Source organism: Acomys minous, assembly GCF_964271855.1.
Source record: "Acomys minous genome assembly, chromosome: 12".
NCBI classification, from domain to species: Eukaryota; Metazoa; Chordata; class Mammalia; order Rodentia; family Muridae; genus Acomys; species Acomys minous.
In genome coordinates this window covers 95,104,829-95,127,884 of record NC_140493.1, presented here as the reverse complement: position 1 = coordinate 95,127,884, position 23,056 = coordinate 95,104,829, and the positions used below count along the sequence as shown (strand labels likewise).

Genomic DNA, 23,056 nt, shown 5'->3' with positions numbered 1-23,056 from the left:
ACACGTGGTCACAGAACTTCTACCAGCGTTGGGACCCTGGGATCTGTTTGCAGTATACTGTCAGATCAGTATGTCCTCTTCCTGGCAATGGACCACACAAGACATGATGAATAAGAAGAGACAGTGAATAAGCTCCAGCTTCTAGGAGCTTCCTCCAGCAAGGAGTCAGAACCCTACAACGCTGAACGGCATTGTGACACGTGACCCCTTCTCAAAAACAGAAAGACAGAAGTTGAGTGTTTGTGTCATCGGTAGAAAGTTAGAAGAAACAGATGATAGTGACCTGGTGGAGGAGGGTTTGGGATGCCAGGAGCCTGCTCCCTTGGCATTAGGAGCTATTAAAGATTGTGGTGGTGTTCGCAGAGCTGATGATGATAGGGCCTTCAGGGAGGACTGCCTGGGTCAGTATTTTGTCAGTATTCAGAGGCAGGATTGTGAATGCGACTGTCGTTGTCTGATACTGGAAAGGAGAAGGATAGGAGAGGGTATTTGCTTATTCAGAAATTAAGTGCTTATTAAACCTTAAAATGGTAGGCTCTTTACTGCAGATGTTAAGGATTTGTTTCTTTTGGGAAACAGGTTCTTCCTAGGTTTCCTAGGCTGACCTTGAATTTAGAATCCTCCTGCCTCAGTCTCTTGGGTAGGATTACAGACATGCACCACAACGCATAGATTTCTTGCAGCTACTTAAGAAGCAGTTGAATCTGAGGGCATAGTTTAGTGGTAGACCACTTGCTTAGTAAGCATGAGCCCTGGATTTAGTCACCCACACTCTTAAGTTCAGTCCGGTGGTGACTGTCCAACACTGTCAGAGTGGCTGTAAAGGGCGTGGCCAGGTGGAGCAGTTCACAGGGGAAGGGAAGTTTTGATAACTGATAAAGCAGAAAAGTGTGGTGGTGGGACTCACTTGGCAGAGTTCTAGCAAGCAGGAGGCCTGGCTTGATCCTCAGTAAAACTGGACATGGTGGTACATTCACATAATCCCAGCACGTGGTGGGTAGAGGCAGGAGAATCCAAGGTCATCCTTGGCTTCATAGTGATTCAAGCCAGTCTGGGCTGCATCCCACCCCACCCCACCCCCCTTTTTTTTCAAACAGCTAAAATGAAAAATGCAGTGTTTGAAGAGTAGGAAGGGGACTTTCTAGTTGGCAGAAAGGACGAGAAGGGTTTTGGGACTTTTTTGAAAAGCAACAGTAGCTTCAATGAGGGAAAAGTCTGGAGAGGAAGCGTGGCTTTTGGGAAAGGGAGGTATTTTTCTTCCGCTGTCTGAGGTAGGAGGGGCAGCCTGACACCTGGATGGAATGATCTGGGAGGCAGTTGGCATTCTCAGCTCTCTCAGCGCTTCAGGAGGTCTGTGCTCAGAGGTTTTTGTAGAGTGGCAATGGAACCCTCAGGGGCTTATTAACCATGCTAGGCGAGCGCTCCGTCACCACATTCTGTTCCCGCTGACTCAGGAGCATGATTTTTAGAAGCCATGCTTGCTTGGTCCAGTCTGATAGAATTTCACATTGCAGCTAAACTGAAGTTACTAACTGTTGAAAGAGGTAGCCGTGGTACCCATGCCAGTAGGGTTGCTGAAGAGGTGAAGAGAAACAGATAATCTGAGTTTGGGGACAGCCTGCTCCACATATGAGTTCCAGGCCAGACAGGGCATATAATGGTACTCTTTCTTCAAGACAAAACAAAACAAAAACAGGAACACACGTCTTTTTGTTTGTTTGTTTGTTTTTTGAGACAGGGTTTCTCTGTGTAGCCTTGACTATGCTAGACTCGATTTGTAGACCAGGCTGGCCTCGAACTCACATCGATTCATCTGCCTCTAGAAAATGGCCCACATGGGTTGCAGAAAGGTTGGATGTCATTGCAGATCACTCCCTGTTCCATCAGGAATACACAGGCTGTGCTCCTGTTCATAGCTTGGTCCTGGTCCTAGGCCCCAGGACCTTGTACTTGGGGAGATGTCTGGGCTCTCCTTTTGCCTCTGCTATGGCCTTGTCTGCTTTGATCTACTCCTGTCCTCCTTTGTGCCTTAGTGCCTTACTGCCTAATTAGAAGGAAATCTCTAGACCTAGAAAAGGAAGGTGCCAGACTTCTTCAACTTTAAATCATTTACAGCACCTAAAACAGAATTTTTTGTTTGTTTGTTTTTCGAGACAGGGTTTCTCTGTGTAGCCTTGCCTGTCCTAGATTCACTTTTTAGACCAGGCTGGCCTTGAACTCACAGAGTCCACCTGCCTCTGCTTCCATGAGTGCTGGGATTAAAGGTGTGCAATACCACACCCAGCCAAAAACAGAATTTTTAACTACATTGTCTCAGGCAAATGGTAATTGGTGGCTTCTTCTATAGGTGATATTAATTACCAGGAATTTGCTAAACGACTCTGGGGTGACATCTACTTCAATCCTAAGACGTAAGTAGTATGTGGGATGTTACTCTTATGGACTGGTGATCTGTTTTCCTAGTAACGATACATGAATTTCTGAGGCTAAAAACCTATTTTTGTCTTACGCATGAACTGCCATGTCTCTCTGACTCTAAGCGCTTGGCATTGTGAGCTGTAGTGGAGGGAGAAGCTGTTTTCCCCCAGGTCTTCAAGGCCAGGTCAAGCATGTAGGACAGCCTTAGCCATGCGTCCTCTCTGGCTTCTACTCAGACTCAGAATTTAGGTGATGGACCCTCGGGATAAGCCAACTTCTCCCTCCTTGGTCACTCACAACACTTCTGTTTCTTTTTAGGAGAAAGTTCACAAAAAAGGCTCCAACCAGCAGCTCCCAGAGGAGCTTTGTGGAGTTCATCTTGGAGCCCCTTTATAAGATCCTTGCTCAGGTGAGTGTTGGGCCACCTGCTTCAGGTCTGCTTTAAACCTGCTCAGCCATCACCTGCTTGTTTTTATTTTATTTTGTGTTTGTGTGTGGTATGTGTGCAGGAGTGTGTGTGTGGAGGTGCATGTTCATGTGCAGCTGCATGCTTGCACACGTGTGTGTATGCAGGCAGTGGTTGGTGTCAGGCATCTTCCTCTAGCCTTGGCTGTCCTAGACTCGCTTTGTAGACTAGGCTGTCCTCAAACTCATAGCGATCCACCATGGCCAGCTCCTCTTTTTATTTTATTTTTAATTAATTGTTATGTATACAGTGCTCTGCCTGCATGTACACCTGAAGGCCAGAAGAGGGCATCAGATCACTTTATGAATGGTTGTGAGCCACCGTGTGGTTGCTGGGAATTGAACTCGGGACCTTTGGAAGAACAGTCAGTACTCTTAACCTCTGAGCCATCTCTCCAGCCCCAGGTGTCTTCCTCTTTAGCACTGGACCTTGTGTTTTCTTTTGAGACAGAGTCATTCACTAAACTTGGAGCTCACTGGTTGACTAGACTGTGTGGCCTGTCCCACCTTTCAGTGCTGGCATGAGACATGTGCAGGTATGCCCCGCTCTTATGTAGGTATAATCCCAGTCACGTCCTCGTGCCTGCACAGCTTGTGTCTTACCCACTGCACCAGTTGTTTACCTTTTGAGCCAGGTGTCGCACACTTTTAATCCCAGCACTGGTGAGGCAGAGGCAGGCGGATCTCTGAGTTCCAGGACAGCCAGGGCTACAGAGAGAGGTCCTGTCTCAAAAAATTTCACATGGTGCCCTCTTCTGGCCTCCATGGGCATCTGCGTGCACGTGGTACACTTACACAACACTCAGTGCATTTGTACATACACATAAAATTAGATAATTTTTAAAAGTTTTGGAGACTGGGTATGTAGCATTATATGGTAAAGTGCTTGCCTGTCATACACAAAGCCAATTCTTAGCACTGCACAAAACTAGGCATGAGGTATATGCCTGTAATCCCAGTACTTAGGAAGAGAGACCTGATGATCAGACATTCATGGATAGCTTTAACTACATAGTGAGTTAGAGGTTATCCTTAGCTACTTGAGGACCCTGCCTCAAAAATCCAAGGGTGTCATGGTTGGTTCAGCAGTTAAGAGTAGTTACTGCTCTTACAAAGGACCTAAATTCAGCTAACCACTCACATCAGCTGGTTCACAGATGCTCATAACTTGAGTTCTAGAGGATCTGATGCTCTTTTCCAGTCTCTATAGGCACCTGCATGTATATGGTGCACATAAATTCACACACACATGCACATAAATAAAAACTTAAAAACCACATTTTACATAGAGAACACTGTTAATACTCCTGTAGTGTTTAGCACTTAGGGAAAATGGTGGCAGAAAATGGTTCACGGCCAGTCTAAGCTACATAAAACTCTGTCTTCAAAAGAAAACATGTTTTTGTTTTGTTTTGTTCTTTTTTTTTTTTTTTTAATGTGTTGAGACAGGATCTCACTATATAGCCATAACTGACTTGGAACTCACAGGGATCCATTTGTCTCTCCCTCCTGCTAGGATTAAAGATGTGTGCCATTACACCCAGCTAAGAAAGATGTGTATTACAGCATTACATGAAAAGAAAAAGAAATCTAGAAATAAGTTAAATGTTTATATCATTGAAAACCTGATGAAGTGGGACTGGAGAGATGGCTCAGAGGTTAAGAGCACTGTCTGCTCTTCCAGAGGTCCTGAGTTCAATTCCCAGCAACCACATGGTGGCTCACAACCATCTACAATGTGATCTAATGCTCTCTTCTGTCATGCAGGTAGAGCACTGTATATATAATGAATAAATAAATCTTCAAAAAAGAAAGAAAGAATACCTAGTGAAGTAATCATGATGTATCTCAGAAATGGGGTGCTTTGCGGTCACTAAGAGAGTGCCTGCCCTGGGTGTTGTGGTGCACACTTGTGGTCAGTCCTAAACTGCTAGGGAGGCTGCAGCCAGAAGATGGCTTTAGCCTGTGAGTTTGAGACCCAACTTACACAACAGTGAGAAGGTCCCATCAGACAAGAACAGTTGGGGATGTCTGTCTGTCTGTCTGTAAGAATGGCCCTAAGAGCTTCGTAATGACCAGTGGATTTTGCATGTGTGATATCTGTGAGGTTGAAAGGATAGTAAGGATGCAGTCACCTGGTCAGGAAGCCCATAGTCTCAGGTGCCAGGATGCAGGAGCAGGAGGCTCAGGAGGTAAAGCTAGCCTGGCCTGTCGAGTTAGTTCAAAGCTAACCTGGGCAATTTAGTTGTTCAACCCTGTCCCAAAACAAAAAGTAAGAACAGGTCTGGGAAATAAGTTAAATGTTTATATCATTGAAAACCTGATTGGTGGGGACTAGAGAGATGGCTCAGCGGTTAAGAGCACTGTATGCTCTTCTGAAGGACCTGAGTTCAATTCCCAGCAACCACATGGTGGCTTACAACCATCTATAAATGTGACCTGATGCCCTCTTCTGGCCTGCAGGTATACAAGCAGATAGAACACTGCATACATAATAAATTAATAAATAAGAAAATTAAAATTAAAAAAAAAAAAAAGGAAAACCTGACTGGTGAATCATGGTGTTACCCTGTGAGGCATTTGCCTCGTGTGAGAATCCTTAGGGTCAGGCCTCAGTACCACACGAGAAAGAGGGGAGAATTAGTAAGGATATGATTGAGCTTTTGAGGTTCTCCAAGAAGTAGAATGTAGCATTGTGTTTCTATGAATTAGTGCTAAAGTGCAGAGCTGAAAAGGTGGAAGTATTATATAGAAATTTTCATGCACACCTTTCTCCCAAGACAGTAATGAAATACGCAGGTGTTTAGTCAGTGCTGCAACCAGTGGACACACGCATGCGTACAGCCACATGCACACAATGTGTGTGGCCATTCCATCCCACAGAAGAGGAGAACACAGCCGTAGAACAAAGTAATGACCGGAATTTATCAGTGCTAACAAACAATATCTTGTGTCAGACAGGAATGGATTAATAAAAGAAATTTATTGAATCTGCCTCCATAGAGAGACCTTGAGTCTGCAGAGGATGATTTAGCTTGGCCCTGTCCTGACAGGTGGCCTTTTTTGGTTCCTTCCAGTATAATGAGCCTCTAAATCTGAGCAGTCTTTACGTAGGAGGGGTCAGACGCCACGGGCAGCACTGACAGTGTATGGAGACCTAACCAGGGCAGCTTCACTCCTGTGGCTTGAAGGCTAGGTAGTATAGACTCTCTCCTCCAAACCAGACTGTTCTGGTAGCCTTTCCTGTGGAAGACTGCTGTAAGACTTCTCTTTGGTTCCCCCGTCTCTCCTCACTGTGAAATACCTCACTGGGGCTGTCACTTCAGAGCTGACCCAGTGCCTTCTATGCTCACAGGTGGTGGGTGACGTGGACACCAGCCTGCCTAGGACCCTGGACGAACTTGGCATCCACCTGACCAAGGAAGAGCTGAAGCTGAACATCCGTCCCCTGCTCAGGCTGGTCTGCAAAAAGTTCTTTGGCGAGTTCACAGGTAACACGTAGCTCAGGGCCCTTGACACGACTCCTCAGCTGGGCGGCATGGTCCACACCTGCAGTCCTGCAGCTAGGCTAGATCAGGAACTCACAGGACACTCTGAGCCATAAGATGCCTGTCTCAGAAAACAAACAACAACACACACTTGTATGTCCTCCCATGGGTTGTCTTGGAAGCTCCCTTCCCTGCAGGGGCAGCCGAGTTGTTGAGGGTTTCCCCAACTGTTTTCTCCAGTTGTTTCTCATGTAGGAGAAAAGAAATTTGATTTCTCCCATCAAGAGGGTCCTGAGGGTAAAGCAGGTGGTGGCAGGCTGAGGGCTTTGCTGGGGTCAGGCGGAAGGTGGCTGCTGAGGGGTATGTTCTGGTGGAGAAGGTGCAAGTGAGGACTCGGGAGATGCTGGCTTTCTTCTTCACTGGGGCAGAGCACCTGACAGAAACAGCTTATTTTGGCTCATTCTTTGAGAAAGTACATTTTACCTCAAAGGGGAAGACATGGTGGGATTCCTAATGGCGAGAGTGGGCAGCCAGGTCTTCTTCCATCTTCACAAGCCAGGAAGCAGAGAGCCTGGCCTAGACAGAGCAGCTGTAACTTTCAAAACCTGCTTCCCAGCCACCTGCTTCCTTCAGCTAGGCCCACCTCCACCCCAAACAGCACCACCGCCTGGAGACCAAGTGTTCTGTGTGCCAGTGGAGGCATTTCACACTCAGTCTCTACCAGAGGCTTAGGTTCACCGCCTTTCTCTTTCTGCTGAGCCCCTTTTCTCTATGAGACCGGTACTGGAGTAGGAAGAGCCAGGAATAGCTGAGAAAAAAGACCTGAACTTCTGTTTGTCTGTCAGTTTTTTTGAAGACAGGGTCTCACAATCCAGACTTGACTGGCCTGGAATTCACAGATCTGCCTGCCTGTGCCTCCTGAGTACTGGGATCAAAGGCGTGCACCACCCACTGGGCAAGGCTAGCCTCCTATTTCTTCTGTGACTGATTCTCATCTGTAATAAGAACTCGTGCCCAGGAATGGTAGCTCGTGCCTGTAATCTCAGCACTTGATAGACTGACACAGGATTGTGAGTGTGAGGCCCGCATGGGCTACGTAGCACTTTACAGGCAGCCTGAGTTATGGAGCAAGGGGCTATCTTTTAAAATAGCTGTGAAGCCAGGCGGTGATGGCGCACGCCTGTAATCCCAGCACTCGGGAGGCAGAGGCAGGCAGATCTCTGTGAGTTCAAGGCCAGCCTGGTCTACAAAGCAAGTCCAGGACAACAACAGAGAGAGAGACAGAGAAGGAGAAACAAACAGGAAAAAAGAAAAAAGAAAAGAAAGATACTGGGCACCAGTGAAAGCAGGTACTCGACTGTGGCTCATATGTACAGTTCCTGGTTTGATCTCCAGAACTGAAGAAGAAAAGATTTTACCAATCCCACCGCCCTAATGAGCAGGCTCTTTTCCATGGCTTATTAGTCTGTCAGGAGAACAGAGGAACTTAATGAATAGAAACAAGGAATGCTTCTCAGAGGACAGGCTAGGCTGCTGAAGACTGTCCTAAGTGAGTCTAAGGGGTGCGGCGGGAAACTGGTCTCGCTCAGTGTCAGAACTCAGTAGAACTGTGGATCTCTGTAGCCATGGAGTCTTTTAGAGTCTTTTTGTTTTTGGTTTTTATCAGCTGGCTTTCAAGGAATTGTGTCCCACTGAAACTTCTTTCTTTCTTTCTTTTTCTTTCTTTCTTTTTTCTTTCTTAAGATTTATTTATTATTTATATAGTATTCTGCCTGTATGTATGCCAGCAGGCCAGAAGAGGGCACCAGATCTCATTGTAGATGGTTGTGAGCCACCATGTGGTTGCTGGGAATTGAACTCAGGACCTTTGGAAGAGCAGACAGTGCTCTTAACCTCTTGAGCCATCTCTCCAGCCCACTGAAACCTTAAATGCCCTAACATTAATGTGACTCCAAAAGTATGTGTTTTCTCATAGAAAATCGATTTACCTAAGAATGTTAGCTTCCAGGTTGAGCCCGCACTTCCTGCCCACTTCCCCTGTAAGAGTGTGTAGCAGTGGTGTAGTAATGGCTTCCTCTTCTCCCTCCACAGGCTTTGTGGACATGTGTGTGCAGCACATTCCATCTCCAAAGGTGGGCGCCAAGCCCAAGATCGAGCATACCTACACTGGCGGCGTGGACTCCGACCTTGGCGAGGCCATGAGTGACTGTGACCCAGACGTAAGGGAGCGTGCCCCACTGCTGCTTCTGCTTGTGCAAGGACACACTGGTTTCTGGTGGCAAGCGTATTGCGTTCTTTGCTGTCCTTGCTTGTCCTTCCTTTTAAGCACAGTCAGTCCTGCATTCAGAGCATTCAGGTAGTGGGGTAACTTTAGGTGCCTTCCTCAAGCTCTCTGAGTCTGTGCTGTGAGGATGACGTGTGAGAGGCTGTTACGAAAATCAAACAAGGCTAAGGGAGGAGTAGAGTGTGGTACCTGTAACATAGCGGAGAAACATGGCCGCTTGTCTCGTCAGCCCTGGTGATTAAAAACATCAACTGGGGCCAGGCATGATGACACACACCTTTCATCCCAGCACTCCAGTGGCAGAGGCAGGTGGATCGCTGTGAGTTGGAGGCCAGCCTGGTCTGCAGATTGAGTCCAGGACAGACAAGGCTACACAGAGAAACCCTGTCTCAGAAAAAAAAAAAATCAACTGGGCTCAAGGTCTAGCTCATTGGTAGAATATATACTTAGCATGGTTGAGGCCCAGATTCAATTCCTAGACACCATAAAAGAAAAATACAAAAACATCCCAGCTGTTGTTTAGGCAGGCTAGCTTTTCTTCTTGAGCACACAGCTGGTTGAACATCGAGGTCCAAAGCTTTCTATCTCCCAGAAAAAAGAAGAGGTTTTGTTTGATTGATTGTGTGTCTGTTCCATATATTTATTTGTGTTTGTGTGTCGGTGTGTCTATAAAGGTGTCATGGCGTGCATGTGAAAGCCAAAGACTAGCTTGTTGAAGTTCATCCTTCTACCCTATGAGTCCCAGAGATCAAACTTAGATTGTCAGGCTTGGCAGCAAGCCTCTTTACCTGCTGAGCCTGGACCTTTTTTGTGTTTTATGGCCTAGGTTTTCACTCTGCCTCAGGTTGGCATTACTGCCTCAGGCTCTCTCTGCCTTGGTCGTCACTTTTCTTTCTTTCTTCCTTTTTTTTTTTGTTTTTGTTTTTGTTTGTTTGTTTGTTTGTTTGTCGAGACAAGGTTTCTCTGTGAAGCAGCCATACCTGTCCCAGACTCACTTTATAGACCAGGCTGGCCTTAAACTCACAGAGATCCGCCTGCCACTGCCTCCCAAGTGCTGGGATTAAAATTGTGTCACCATGCCCAGCTGATTGTCACATTTTTATTTTTGTTGTATCTGAATCTCCTTTTGTCCCTTTATAGAGGGTAACGCACAGTTTGACATTTTTCCAGGAGTCCACGTCTTCCTTAGTCTGGCCTTTCTCCTCACAGCTCATGTCATTGCTGTCAGGGGAGGTGGTGTTGTTCGATGATGTATGTGGTTAAAGCTCTTCTCTGTCCCCTCTGCCAGGGTCCCCTGATGTGCCACACAACTAAGATGTACAGCACAGACGACGGAGTTCAGTTTCATGCCTTTGGCCGGGTGCTGAGTGGCACCATCCATGCAGGGCAGCCTGTGAAGGTGCTGGGGGAGAACTACACTCTGGAGGATGAAGAAGACTCCCAGATATGCACCGTGGGCCGCCTTTGGATCTCGGTGGCCAGGTACTGCGCTGCTGCCTACAGCCCAAAGGTCATCTGTAGGCGCCTATCCTGGGACTGTGCCAGGGTGTTAGGCGAGGTCCTAGGAAACACAGCAGCACCTGGTTGGTACAGTGAGGAATGAGATGGCCCCTCCTGACAGATCTGTTGACATCTAATTCTTAAGGTTGACTAGGCTGAAGGGTAACATCTTTGGAATGTCACATATGAGTTTGGATGCTGGTGTGAAGCCTTCTTAGAAGGATTTCTGTTTTTACTCTTTTTCTTCTTTTTAATGTGTGTGAGTATTTTTGCTTTCACATATGTCTGTGCACCACATGTGTGCTTTGTACCCAAGGAGGTCATGAGAGGGCTTTGGATCCCTGGAACAGACAATTGTGAACCTCCATGTAAGTGCTGGAAATCAAACTCAGGTCCTCTAGAAAAGCAGCCAGTGTTCCTAACTGCTGGGTCATCTCTCCTTTTACCCAGTTTCCATCTCTCCCTTTTTCTCCTCCTCCTCTTCCTCCTCCTCCTCCTCTTCTTCCTGCTCCTGCTCCTCCTTCTCCTTCTTCTTGTTTGTTTGCTTCAAGGCAGGGTTTCTCTGTGTAGCCTTGGCTGTCCTGGACTCACTCAAACTCACAGTGATCCACCTGCCTCTGTCTCCCGAGTGCTTGGATTAAAGGCATGCACCACTACTGCCTGGCTTCTCCTGTCTTCTTTAACTTGGTGTTTCAGGTTTCTTTCCATAAGCGATTATTTCCATTACTAAGGCTGTGCTCAGCCCCTGGCACATCCCACTCTACAGAATCAAATCTGAGCCTCTAGGCTGTTTGTCATTCCAGGTGACAAGCAAAGCCAGAGCAGTCCTGTCAGTAATGTGGCTGCTTTGCCTCAGTAATGGCCCTTTCTTCCAGACCCACCTTTTTCTGTAGAAGGCAGGAGGAAATTGAAGAGCTCAGAAATGAAAGTGTGTTTTGGTATCCCCTTGCAGTATTATTTTTTGTCTGTGACACAAGGTCTCTCTACATAGCCCTGGCTGTCCTGGAACTCACTATGTAGACCAGGCTGGCTTCTAGTGCCCAGAGGTCTGCCAGGCAGGCCTTTTACCAGGAGTCTCCCCTTGGGATGAAGCTTTCCCATTCTGTCCTCATATGCTACACACTTCACAGCGTTCGCCCTGTGTGTGTCTGTGATAGTTCATCAATCTCTCCTTGCTAGAATGGTTGTGTAACTCCCGTCTGCTCCTGGCTCTGTGCCCAGCATGTCCCAGGCGCTTCGTACGTTTTTATGGAGTGCGTGCCCTAAGTTGGGTGCTTGTTTATTGTTCCTCCAGGTACCACATTGAGGTGAATCGTGTTCCTGCTGGCAACTGGGTTCTGATTGAAGGTGTCGATCAGCCAATCGTGAAGACAGCAACCATAACTGAACCCCGAGGCAATGAGGAGGTAGTGTCTCTGAGGGGGCACACTGGGCTAGAGAGGCACAAGGACCCAGCCATGTGAGCAGACAAGCGATGGGACTTGAAAGATCCCAATCCAGGGGCTCTGCTGCATCTTCCTTAGTCCCAGCATGTGCTGCGGTCTCCCTCAGGTGCTAGCAATTAGAAGCAGTCTCTCTGGTTCTTCCCCAGTGCTCTGGCAAAGAGCCTGGAGCAAATGGCCCTTTACACTGGGCTCCGACTGTACCATGGTTCTTGGTTGGGGAATCAAGACTTGAGTTTCTCCCTTAGGCCTGTGCCTTCTTGCCTACCCCTGAGGCCCTTCCTCACTCCTCTGTTCTTGGGATCTCAGGCTCAAATTTTCCGGCCCTTGAAATTCAATACCACATCTGTTATCAAGATTGCTGTGGAGCCAGTCAACCCCTCAGAGCTGCCCAAAATGCTTGACGGCCTGCGCAAGGTCAACAAGAGCTATCCGTCTCTCACCACCAAGGTATGTTTCCGGTCTACAGTAGCTGCCGAGCCCCCACTGACTGGTCTGCGCTGTCGCTCCTTGGCCTTCACCAGGTGCTCGTCTGGTGCTTCCCATCGCCTGGTTCTCGGTCAGTCCCCACCAGTCATCGTTTGAGGGCTAGGCAGAACTGGAGTGTGTGTGCCTGCGTTTCCTCAGACAGCTTTACATAGACTGCGTTCCTTACTAGGCACACAGTTTGAATTGGTTTTCTAGAAAAGTAAGAAACCTGTATAGTGGTAGCTTCTTATAATTCTAGCATTTGAGTCAGGAGGATCCAAAGCTCAGGGCAACCTCAGCTACATAGGAAGTCAGAGGCTATTGTGGGCTACAGGCAGGGTGGAGAGATGGCTCAGCAGGTAGGAGCACTGGCTGCTCTTCCAGGAAAGCCAGGTTCAGTTCCCAGCACCCAGGTGGCTGCTCATCACCTGTAACTCCAGTTCCAGGGGCTCTGAAGCTCTCTTCTGGCCCCACAGGTGCCAAGGCATGCCTGCATGTGGTGCACAGACATAAGTGAGGACAAAATACCCACACACAGAATAGAATAGAACAGAAAATTACTAAAGTGACTGATCCTTGTACAGTCTTGAGCCTGCCACCAAACTATTTCTGAGTCGCAGGAGAGGAGAGTTAAACATCTAGCTATTCTGTACAAATATAAAGATGGGATTTAACCTGGATGGGCAAGGTAGAAATCAAGTCAGAGCCAGGTGTGGTGGTGCACACCTTTAATCCTAGCACTCGGGAGGCAGAGGTAGGTGGATTGCTATGAGTTCGAGGCCAGCCTTGTGTACAAGCGAGTCTAGGACAGCCAAGGCTAACACAGGGAGAGACCCTGTCTTGGAAAAAGAAAAATCAAGTCAGTGATGTCATACCTAGTAGTGTTGTGCTAAAGGGTCCTGTTGTCTTGGAGACCTACTGGTTAGGGCAGTATTGTCCTCTGAGTTCTTATTTTGGGGACAGACTCTTACTGTGCAGTATAGGTTGGTCTAGAATTTGCTATGTAAATCAAGTTGACCTCAAGCTCAGGCTGACTCTCCTGCCTCTGCCACCTGAAGGCTGGGGTTACGGGATTTCCACCACATTCAGCATTTTCTTTACTTTTTTCAGGGAGTGGGGTGGGATGTAGATTGTGCTGAGCATCGAAACCCAAGGTCCCAATTGTGCAGAGAAATTGCTTGACCACTGAGCCAGCCCTAGCCCTCCCTCCCCTTAGCCAGCCCTAGCCCTCCCTCCCCTTAGCCAGCCCTAGCCCTCCCTCCAGAGTCAGCCTTAGCCTTCCCTCCCCTGAGCCAGCCCAGCCCTCCCTCCCTCCCCTGAGCCAGCCCTAGCCCTCCCTCCCCTGAGCCAGCCCTAGCCCTCCCTCCCCTGAGCCAGCCCTAGCCCTCCCTCCCCTGAGCCAGCCCTAGCCCTCCCTCCCCTGAGCCAGCCCTAGCCCTCCCTCCTCCTGAGCCAGCCCTAGCCCTCCCTCCTCCTGAGCCAGCCCTAGCCCTCCCTCCCCTGAGCCAGCCCTAGCCCTCCCTCCTCCTGAGCCAGCCCTAGCCCTCCCTCCTCCTGAGCCAGCCCTAGCCCTCCCTCCCCTGAGTCAGCCCTAGCCCTCCCTCCTCCTGAGCCAGCCTTAGCCCTCCCTCCCCTGAGTCAGCCCTAGCCCTCCCTCCTCCTGAGCCAGCCTTAGCCCTCCCTCCCCTGAGTCAGCCCTAGCCCTCCCTCCTCCTGAGCCAGCCCTAGCCCTCCCTCCCCTGAGTCAGCCCTAGCCCTCCCTCCCCCTGAGTCAGCCCTGGCCCTCCCTCCTCCTGAGTCAGCCCTAGCCCTCCCTCCCCCTGAGTCAGCCCTGGCCCTCCCTCCTCCTGAGTCAGCCCTAGCCCTCCCTCCCCCTGAGTCAGCCCTGGCCCTCCCTCCTCCTGAGTCAGCCCTAGCCCTCCCTCCTCTCTCCCCTGAAGCTTGAGAAGCTGAGAAGGTCACCGTTTCTGATAATGCACTGTGGAACCTTCCTCTCTGGTGCCTTGGTTTTTTGGTTTTGTTTTGTTTTTTAACATTTGCTGTGACTAAGATGAGAGCGAAGGCTGTAACTGCTGGGTCTGATGTGTTTCAGGTGGAAGAGTCTGGTGAACATGTGATCCTGGGCACTGGGGAGCTCTACCTGGACTGCGTCATGCATGATCTGCGGAAGATGTACTCAGAGATCGACATCAAGGTGCCCTTCCTTAGCCTAGCCTTAAGGTCAAACCCTCACTCCCCCTTGATGCCCATGAAGCATCCTTCTGCAGAAAGCGCTTCCTTCTTTTGGCTTTTCGAGACAGGGTTTCTCTTTGTAGCCTTGGCTATCCTGGACTCGCTTTGTAGACCACGCTGGCCTCCAACTCACAGCGATCCACCTGCCTCTGCTCTCCGAGTGCTGGGATTAAAGGCGTGCGCCACCACACCTGGCTCAGAAAGCGGTTTTTGTTGTTGTTGTTTGTGTTTTGTTGTTGTTGGTGGTCTTTATCAGAGAAGATTTTAGAGAACGGATTTGCCCTACTCACTGAGTCATTTTCGGTGTCATGTATTTAAAGTTAAGGCTCCCGGGGGTTGGAGAGATAGCTCAGTGGTTAAGAGCAATGCCTGCTCTTCCAAAGGACCCCAGTTCAATTCCCAGCACCCACATGGCAACTCACAACTGTCTGTAACTCTAAGATCTGACATCCTCACACCAATGCACATAAATTAAAAGATTAAATAAAATATTTTTAAAAATAAAAATAAAAAATAAAGTTAAGGCTCCCAAGCCAGAATCATTCTTGTCCCATCATTAGGAAAAAACTACCCAGGCTCTGGTGATCGGCCCAGGGTGGGTGGTGTCATGGAGAGTGGGAGCTTGCTCTCAGGCTTATCACCACGTCTTGACCTAGCACCTTGAACCATGCGTGGTATGACATGGCACTGTCTCCCAGTCAAGACATAGTCTCTCCAAGGCCCTATGTTACTGGGCAGCTGCCCTCTTAGACTTCTGTACTCCTGGGCCTATGGCTTGAGGACAGAGCAGATGCTCATAGTTTCTGTCATACCCCCTGGGGTTAGCCAGTGAATGGCAGGTGCTGGGAGCCCTAGTGTGAGCTCTCACTTACTGCTGAGTCAGGAGGAGAATTTCTCCACTCCCAGCCTCTCTTGATGGTAATGCAGATAGTTCTTTACCTGCTATTGCAGAGCTACTTAGGAGGCTTGTGAGGAGGGAAAACAAGGTGCTTCAGAATTCCCTAGGTAGAACTTTGTCCTTCCAACAAAACTGATTTTTTTTTCCCATTGCCTAGGTGGCTGACCCAGTTGTGACGTTTTGTGAGACAGTGGTAGAAACATCCTCCCTCAAATGCTTTGCTGAGACACCCAATAAGAAGTAAGCAGGAGGTGGGGGCAAGGGAAAGCAAAAGGGAACAGACAGGAACAGATACAGTGGTGTGTGTTCGGGGAAAGGCCACGAAGAAACCCATTATTTTGTACACCGGTTTTGTTTTTATTTTTGTTTTGTCTCACATTGCAGCTGAGGCTGGCCTGGAACTCACTATGTCTATCTCAAAAGGGGGGGTGGGGTGGAGAATTGTATGGAAAGGAAGACATCCGTCATCAGCCTGCACACATAAACACACATGCTCAACGGAAGAAGCTGGGTGTGGTAGCACACACCTGTATTCCCATCACTTGGGAGGTAAAAGGAGGATCAGGAGTTCTAGGCCAGCCTCAGCCATATAACAAGCTTGAGAAGCAGCCTGGGCCATCAGAGATTCTTTATTTAAAAAAAAAAAAGTCGGGGCTGGAGAGATGGCTCAGGTTAAGAGCACTGCCTGCTCTTCCAGAGGTCCTGAGTTCAATTCCCAGCAACCACACGGTGGCTCACAACCATCTATTATGAGATCTGGTGCCCTCTTCTGGCCTGCAGACATACTTTATTTCTAGCCACATTGTGGCTTGCGGTTCTAGTCCACGGTATCCAATATTCTTTGAGCACTGCATACATGTGGTACAGTTGCATAAATGCAAGCAAAATAACTCATACACATTAAAAAAAATGCCAGAAGTGAAAGAAGCCAAGATGCCCCTTGCTGCCCCTGCTCTATGTCTTCTGTTTCTGTTGCCATCTCAGCAGTCTGTTGCTGCACCTGCTCATCCTGTGACCTCTTCTCACTGCTCCTGTCCTTTCTGAGCAGGAACAAGATCACCATGATTGCCGAGCCTCTTGAGAAGGGCCTTGCTGAGGACATAGAAAATGAGGTGGTCCAGATCACCTGGAACAGGTTGGAATGGGGCTCAGCTTCCAGGGTTGACACTGCGGCGACCTTGGTCTCTTGACACCACCCTTCCCTCTCTGCTGCTGTCCTGGACCTGACATGGGTAGAGTGGGTACTGTCTCACAGAAAGGAAGGGTCTATGGCCGCAGGAGCCGCTGTCTCCTCTTTTCCTCCAGGAAGAAGCTGGGAGAGTTCTTCCAAACAAAGTATGACTGGGATCTGCTGGCTGCCCGTTCCATCTGGGCCTTTGGTCCTGATGCTACAGGCCCCAACATCCTAGTGGACGACACGCTGCCCTCAGAGGTAGAGTAAACTGAAAGAGCCTGTGGTAAAGTGTTATCCCTAGGTGAAGAAACTGCAGTGCCTTCTTGCCTGTTGAAAGATGGCTTCTCACAGCCATAGTTTTCTCCTCCTAAACCTGCTGGCTGTTACCATTGGACTGTTAAGGAGACCTATGTTTCTGCAGGTGGACAAGGCACTTCTTGGCTCAGTGAAGGACAGCATTGTCCAAGGTTTCCAGTGGGGAACCAGGGAGGGACCCCTCTGCGATGAACGTAAGCCCACCAGCAACCTCCCAACTCCATCCCCAGGACCCTTACACCTAGGCACATGATGTGATAAGACAGGGATGGGCTTCCCAGCTTTGGGACCCTGCAGGAAAAGCAACTTGGAGTGCACTGAGCTAACCCTAATCTTGGGCAGTGTCCCCCTGGTCCCTCCCTGCTCAGTGCCGTCACTCGCTATAGCCTGAAATGCAGGCATGTATAGGCTGACTTGTGCTCTCAGTTCCTGAGTGGGACCTGTCTGTGGACATGTTGAAGGCAGGTAGCAGGAGAGTGATCGGGCTGGAGTGGTTTACTGATGCAGATTAGACTACTTGGGACCAAATACTATTCTAGAACATAGTCTATGTCGGGGGGGGGGGGGGCGGAAAAAAACCTATTCAGAGCCAGCATGTAAACTTGTAAAAAAGTTCCACGTGTCATAGCATGGCCTGAATCAAATGCTAAGTAATGTTGAACTGCTCCACTGTTGGCTGCTGGCCTTGCTGACTGATGTGAGATATTTGTATCCTGTCTCTGGGTGGCTGCAGTATGGCCTCAGGGTAGCAGATTACCCTGCTGCTCTGCAGGGCCCCATGACTAGCCCCAGCTCTGCCATTTCAGTGATTCGGAATGTCAAGTTTAAGATCCTGGATGCTGTGGTTGCCCAGGAGCCCCTGCACCGGGGTGGAGGCCAGATCATCCCCACAGCCAGGAGAGTGGTCTACTCCGCCTTCCTCATGGTAAGTGGAGCTGCCATGCTTCCCAGGCCGAGGCCACAGAAGGACCCAACGGTCTGGAGACCCTTTATGTCCTCACTCAGAAGCCTTCCCCAGGCTGAGCCTTTGTTGCTCTATTGCAGGCCACTCCCCGTCTGATGGAGCCTTACTACTTTGTAGAGGTGCAGGCCCCTGCAGACTGCGTGTCTGCCGTTTACACAGTCTTGGCCAGGCGCAGGTGAGCACCTGTTGTTGGGGAGGGTTCTGAGAGCAAGAAGCCTCTTGGCTGCTGGGGAAGGGAAAGAGAAGGTGGCCCCAATCGTTGCTCTCCCCACCTTTCCACTCCAGAACCCCCCTGAGCTTGTCCCCACAAGAAGTAGAAAAGATCTGAGGCATTCCCTAATTGTACCACAGGCACAACTGCAGTTTCTTCCTGGCTCCCCTTAGCTCCTAAGAGAAGTGCTAAGGTGAAGCAGGTGGGGCTGTCTGTAAGGTCCTGCGTCTTCAGTGTCCCCACTCTTGCCTCCTGCCAGAGCTGGCTGCTTCTGTGGCTAAGAGCCCTTCTCCCTCTGTAGAGCATGTTCCATTAAGTCTGTCTTTGGTGGTGGCTGTCCTAGGATACATAGAGAAGGGCCAGAAGACAGGTTGCCCCTTGCCTTCCGGCCCTTCTACAACTAGGGCCTTGACCTTTGTCTTTCTCTCTCAGGGGTCATGTGACTCAGGATGCACCCATACCAGGCTCCCCTCTCTACACCATCAAAGCTTTCATCCCAGCCATCGACTCGTTTGGCTTTGAGACAGATCTCCGCACTCACACGCAGGGACAGGCCTTTTCCCTGTCTGTCTTCCACCACTGGCAGGTGAGGTGCCCTGGGCAGCCTGGCCTCCCCTGCACCCCTTTCAGCCAGTTCCCTCATCCAGCATGTCCTCCAGGACACTCCTGCTTCAGGACCTGAACCCTCTGGAAGCTGCCTCAACTGCCTGAAACTTCTTTGCCTTCCAGATTGTTCCTGGTGATCCTCTGGACAAGAGCATTGTCATCCGCCCATTGGAGCCACAGCCAGCTCCTCACCTGGCCCGGGAGTTCATGATCAAAACCCGTCGTAGAAAGGTATGTGTTCTTTAAACCACTGCCATCCCTCAACCCCCAGGCTCTCCACAGGAGTTGTGTGTCTCCTTTCTTCCTCCTGGAGGCAGTTTAGAGCTGCTTGGAAAGCTCGGTCTCTACACTCCTCAGACAAGCAGACCCGGGGCCCAAAGGGAGCAGAGGACTGTAACAGCACCGTGAAGGCCTGAGTCCTCCCCTCGAGCACAGGTCCTGGTTGACCAGGGTTCAGTCCCCTCATGCGGAGCTCACCCTGGTGTCTGGCTCTGTTCTCCACAGGGCCTGAGTGAGGATGTGAGCATCAGCAAGTTCTTCGACGATCCTATGTTGCTGGAGCTCGCCAAACAGGATGTTGTGCTCAATTATCCCATGTGAGTGCAAGGGCTAGCAGCTCCTGCTCCCTGCGGTGCCTGCAGCTCTGGACTCAAGCTGAGACCTGCAGAGCTGGGCCTTTGTGCTGTGAGCATCTGGGAACTGCTACAGGGCCATCTGAACAACCCACAGATCTCCCTCCCAATGTCCCAGTGAAGAAGGGGCATCTGTCCTCCAGGTTTCTTCTGTGGCCTCTGCCTGGCCCCAGTCCCAAGGAACAAAGAGGAGCTTGGGCCCAGAGAAGAATGAGAACAAGATGGCAGTGTTTAACCCCAAGGGGCCTGTCTTCAGGATTTACATGGAATGTTATTTCATACAAGTTCAGCCTCAGCCATAGTTTGTAAATGAACAGAACATTCTGACCTCTGCCTTGGTTTGCTGCTTTCCTTCACCCCCACCCCACCCTCTGACTGTCTAATCTGAGCACTTATATTCTGGGTATGCGATTTCCCAGGGGGCAGTACTGCCTCTGCTCCCAGCTGCAGCTGCCTTCCTGACTAGGTCCCTAGGGGAGCAGCCTGCGGTGGAATGTGTGTGTCTGAGTCAGTGTTCCCATGGGCCTCCAGGCCCCTTCCCTGCCCTTGCCTTCCCACTCCCACTCCAGGCTGCTTCAGGCTGGACATAGGAAGCTGCTGGGAGCCTGGGCGCTGAGGTCTGTCCTCCTAGGAGGCTGCTGCACCTTGAGTAGCTCTCCCTTGAGTTGGGGCCAGAGCCCTTGGCTTCCCGCTCCTTGTCCTGGGCCCTCCCTCCATAATTCCCTTGCCCTGCTCTGGACGGAGGCACTTGTTTGCTCAATATCACTTTATTAGGCATATACTGAGACGGCTGGGGTGGAGCATCCCTCGGCCTCAGGAGTCCTGCTTCTCAGGGTCCTCTGACGCCCTCTTGATGTAATCTCTGTACATTGTATACATGGCACCTGCGTGAGGAAGGAAGAGAAGTGCTGCCAGGCATCTCATCCCCAACCCCCATCCTTCAGGGCATCCCCGTGGTGAGCTCTAGCTCTTCCCTTGAGACCCAGCTTCCCTGCTCTTTCTGCCCAGGTCCCAACAGCTGCTCCAGACATCTAGGCACACAGCCTGAGCGAGCAACTCCTCCAACAGTTCATAAGCCCTTTAATGTCTCTTCTGCACAGTGTCCTGCTGAGTGGTCTAGGCAGAGATGGGGAAACTAAGGCTTAGTGAAAGGGACTAGCTCACAGTAACAGCCCATAAGTAGCTGCTGCTTCTTCCTGCCTCTCACCTCTGGGGAAAATTCTTGAATTGGGCTGTCTTCATACTGTTCCATTGCCCAGCAACAGTGACCAGTGAGGAACTCTGGAAAGGCCTTGGCATAGGGCTTCACCAAGGACTTGATGTGAGTACCAGTGTGCGAGGCAGGTGCTTGAGCCATAGACCAGTTAACTGAGGGCGCTCCTCTTGTCCCCTCCCTCTGACCCCCACCGTACTGCTTACCGAGCATGATGGCACCTACAGCGCATGCCTGAGCTGCCACCCGGGTATGAATCAGATGGATGGACAACCTGGTGGGACCTCGAGCCTTCAGCCGGTAAATCCTGTATGCTGCCACCACCAGGCAGCTTCCTACACCTACAGGCAGAGAATGGGCTCACTTGGCCTGAGTCCAAGTCCAGGGTCCTGTGGCTTTCCTCTGGGCAGTGCAGGTTGGGCACCAGGCCCCAAACAGGTTCTTTCATGCAGCTAGTTTCCTCTCAGTGGCATCTTTAAAGTTGCTGTGACCCTCTAAATGCCCCTTCCCCATATGCTGGTAGGTGGCTGTCACGTCTACACCCTCATCTGAGCAGCTCCACCCACTCCTGGCTCCCACCTCTATGTACAGGTTTTCCTAGTTTTTTAGAGCTTGGAAGGGAAATGCTGGGGCAATCCCAGATTGCACTAAAGACCCCCATCCTAGTTAGCATCCTGTTTCCCAGTGTACTTTGTACTCAGTTGGCTGCCACCTCCACACCCATCCAGGCTCCTTCATTGCATTGTAAGAGTTTGTCCTTTATGCAGTGGGTGCACCGCTTGAGTACTCTGACCATTGCCTCATTCTTTTTAAGGACCTAGAGACAGGAAATCCTCAGAGAGGAGGCATCGCCCCTAACCCTTCCCCAACTCACCTATAGGCACCAGTGGAGACTCCCTGGTCTTCCTTAGGAACTTCTCAGACAGGTTGTCCTCACCCTCGGGTGGCACCCACAAGCCCTTGTTAGCAGACATGATCCTGGATCCAGATGTTAACAGCTGTGTCCTAGGCTTCAGCCCAGCCCTAGGAGGTAGTCCACAATGAGGACTGATTCTTAGTCTTCAGGGCAGAGGAGGATCACTTGCCAGGACCTTACCGTGCCCATTCCTTGCCAGGATCTTACCATGCCCAGTGCAACCTGCGCTTAAAAAGATGCCCCTCCGGGTGTTCTCAGGTTTAGATGGCTCCTGGCTACTTTCCTCATGTCCTTGACATCTGCCTCCTCTCCAGTTCATCTGACTTTACTGTTCTCTTGTTTCCTGCTCCCTATCTGCATCCCTAAGGATGTGATCCTCTCGCCAAGAAAAACAGCTGGAAAAACCCACGGTAGACTAGAACAGTCTTTGAATCTTGGGGCTCCCTTGGTCATGGATCTGTTGACAGTTGCTCCTAAGGGAGCTACAGAGCAAGATCTGGCTCTAGGGAGCCAGAGCTGTTCCAGACAGATTCAACACCAGTTAACCAAACCACTAGAGCAGATAGAAATGACGAGGCATTGATAGGTTTTGCACCTAAGACAGGAACAGATTCTGGTCCCCAACCTGCTTGTCAACCTCCTGCCTCCATCCTGATCTTCCTGGGAACCCTCAAAAAATGTCTGCTCTGGAGTCCCAGTCCTCAGAGGAGGGGTTCAACCAGTAGGGTGCCCTGTGAGTCCAACCCAAGACAAAGACTCCACCTAAGCCAGTTCCTCCTGGTAGCCCCGGAGTCTTCAGCATGCCCGTCCTTACCCTAAGTGGAGAGTGAGCAGTCAGACCAAGGCTCAGCATCTGCTGCTTTGAATCAGTTGAAAGCCAGTGCCAGAGTTGTCACTGTGGGGTCAGGGAAGCACAGTGTCTTTGAAGTTAGGGACGCGGGGAGGAGAGAGAGCGGCATCAGCCGTACACCACCCACCCCCTGCATCTGCGAGCTGAAGATGCAGCAAAGTGAGGACCTGATGGAAGAGACCTTAACTGATGCGAACCCCTGTGTGCCCATGTGTGAATGCTGCTATGGATGGCGAGAGCAAAGATGGACAAGGCTGCTGGCTCCTCCCCCAGGCTGAACTGTTTCAAATGCTCCCATGAGCAATGCAGAGTATAAGTAAAATACTTCAGTTGTAGGACTTTAAGGTCTTAGCCTTGGTTCCTTTTTGAACCAGGGCTGTAACCCCAGCTAGTTAGGGAGCTAAGGAAAGAAGATTGCAAATTCAAAGCCAGCCTGGGCTATAGAGTGAGTTCAAGACTAGCCTGTATAACTTAAGTGAGACTGTCAAAAAAAAAAAAGAAAAAAGAAAAAAGAAAAGAAATATGTGTGTTAGTACATACCTTAATGCCAGCTCTCAGGAGGCAGAAGCAGGTAACATAGATTGTCTCAAAAAGTAAATAAAGTCAGCCAGTGGTGTCACATACCTTTAACCCCAGCCCTCAGAGGTAGATTTCTGAGTTTGAGGCTAACCTGGTCTACAGAGTGGGTTCCAGGACAGCCAAGGCTACACAGAGAAACCCTGTCTCAAAAAATAACAAAATTAAGTTCTTTTCTTTTTTTTTTTTTTTTTTTTTTTTGGTTTTTCGAGACAGGGTCTCTCTGTGTAGCCTTTGCTGCCCTGGACTCACTTTGTAGACCAGGCTGGTCTCGAACTCACAGCGATCCGCCCGCCTCTGCCTCCCGAGTGCTGGGATTAAAGGCGTGTGCCACCACGCCCGGCTCTCAAAATTAAGTTCAAAGGAGTTGAGGAGGCTTGGAGTATCGCTCGGTGGCAAAGCAC

General features: G+C 49.9%; 2 protein-coding genes across 4 annotated transcripts in view; one reads left to right on the top strand and one right to left on the bottom strand.

The window, feature by feature from the left end:
• The window catches only part of EFTUD2 (elongation factor Tu GTP binding domain containing 2), a 45,601-nt gene extending 26,173 nt beyond the window's left edge, over positions 1–19,428 (top strand). For both annotated transcript variants that reach the window (XM_084748035.1, XM_084748034.1), the window contains exons 12-28: positions 2,348–2,411; positions 2,737–2,827; positions 6,239–6,374; positions 8,463–8,590; positions 9,944–10,137; positions 11,450–11,561; positions 11,907–12,047; positions 14,158–14,259; positions 15,353–15,435; positions 16,244–16,330; positions 16,501–16,627; positions 16,791–16,878; positions 17,491–17,609; positions 17,729–17,823; positions 18,292–18,445; positions 18,589–18,696; positions 18,970–19,428. In XM_084748035.1, coding sequence (XP_084604161.1) covers positions 2,348–2,411; positions 2,737–2,827; positions 6,239–6,374; positions 8,463–8,590; positions 9,944–10,137; positions 11,450–11,561; positions 11,907–12,047; positions 14,158–14,259; positions 15,353–15,435; positions 16,244–16,330; positions 16,501–16,627; positions 16,791–16,878; positions 17,491–17,609; positions 17,729–17,823; positions 18,292–18,445; positions 18,589–18,696; positions 18,970–19,065 — 1,925 coding nt within the window. In that variant the 3' untranslated portion in view covers positions 19,066–19,428. The remainder of the gene's footprint in view (positions 1–2,347; positions 2,412–2,736; positions 2,828–6,238; positions 6,375–8,462; positions 8,591–9,943; positions 10,138–11,449; positions 11,562–11,906; positions 12,048–14,157; positions 14,260–15,352; positions 15,436–16,243; positions 16,331–16,500; positions 16,628–16,790; positions 16,879–17,490; positions 17,610–17,728; positions 17,824–18,291; positions 18,446–18,588; positions 18,697–18,969) is intronic.
• Positions 19,429–19,848: 420 nt separating this feature from the next.
• On the bottom strand, positions 19,849–22,818 carry HIGD1B (HIG1 hypoxia inducible domain family member 1B). 2 transcript variants are annotated; one of them, XM_084748145.1, is made up of 4 exons: positions 22,041–22,818; positions 21,185–21,333; positions 20,517–20,651; positions 19,849–19,981 (listed from the first exon to the last, which is right to left on the bottom strand). In XM_084748145.1, exons 2-4 carry the CDS (start codon positions 21,282–21,284, stop codon positions 19,911–19,913), a joined length of 306 nt encoding a protein of 101 aa, XP_084604271.1. In that variant the 5' UTR covers positions 21,285–21,333; positions 22,041–22,818; the 3' UTR covers positions 19,849–19,910. The 2 variants fall into 2 exon arrangements, with proteins under 2 accessions (XP_084604271.1, XP_084604270.1); XM_084748144.1 differs by lacking the exon at positions 22,041–22,818 and adding an exon at positions 21,434–22,025.
• Positions 22,819–23,056: the final 238 nt, after the last annotated feature.

Coding starts and splice junctions, on each gene's coding strand:
- HIGD1B (XM_084748145.1), bottom strand. CDS start 21,284: ATGTCTGCTAACAAGGGCTTGTGGGTGCCACCCGAGGGTGAGGACAAC. Junction 20,652..21,184: donor GTCTCCACTGGTGCCTATAG/GTGAGTTGGGGA, acceptor CTCTGCCTGTAG/GTGTAGGAAGCTGCCTGGTG. Junction 19,982..20,516: donor TGTAGGTGCCATCATGCTCG/GTAAGCAGTACG, acceptor TTCCTCACGCAG/GTGCCATGTATACAATGTAC.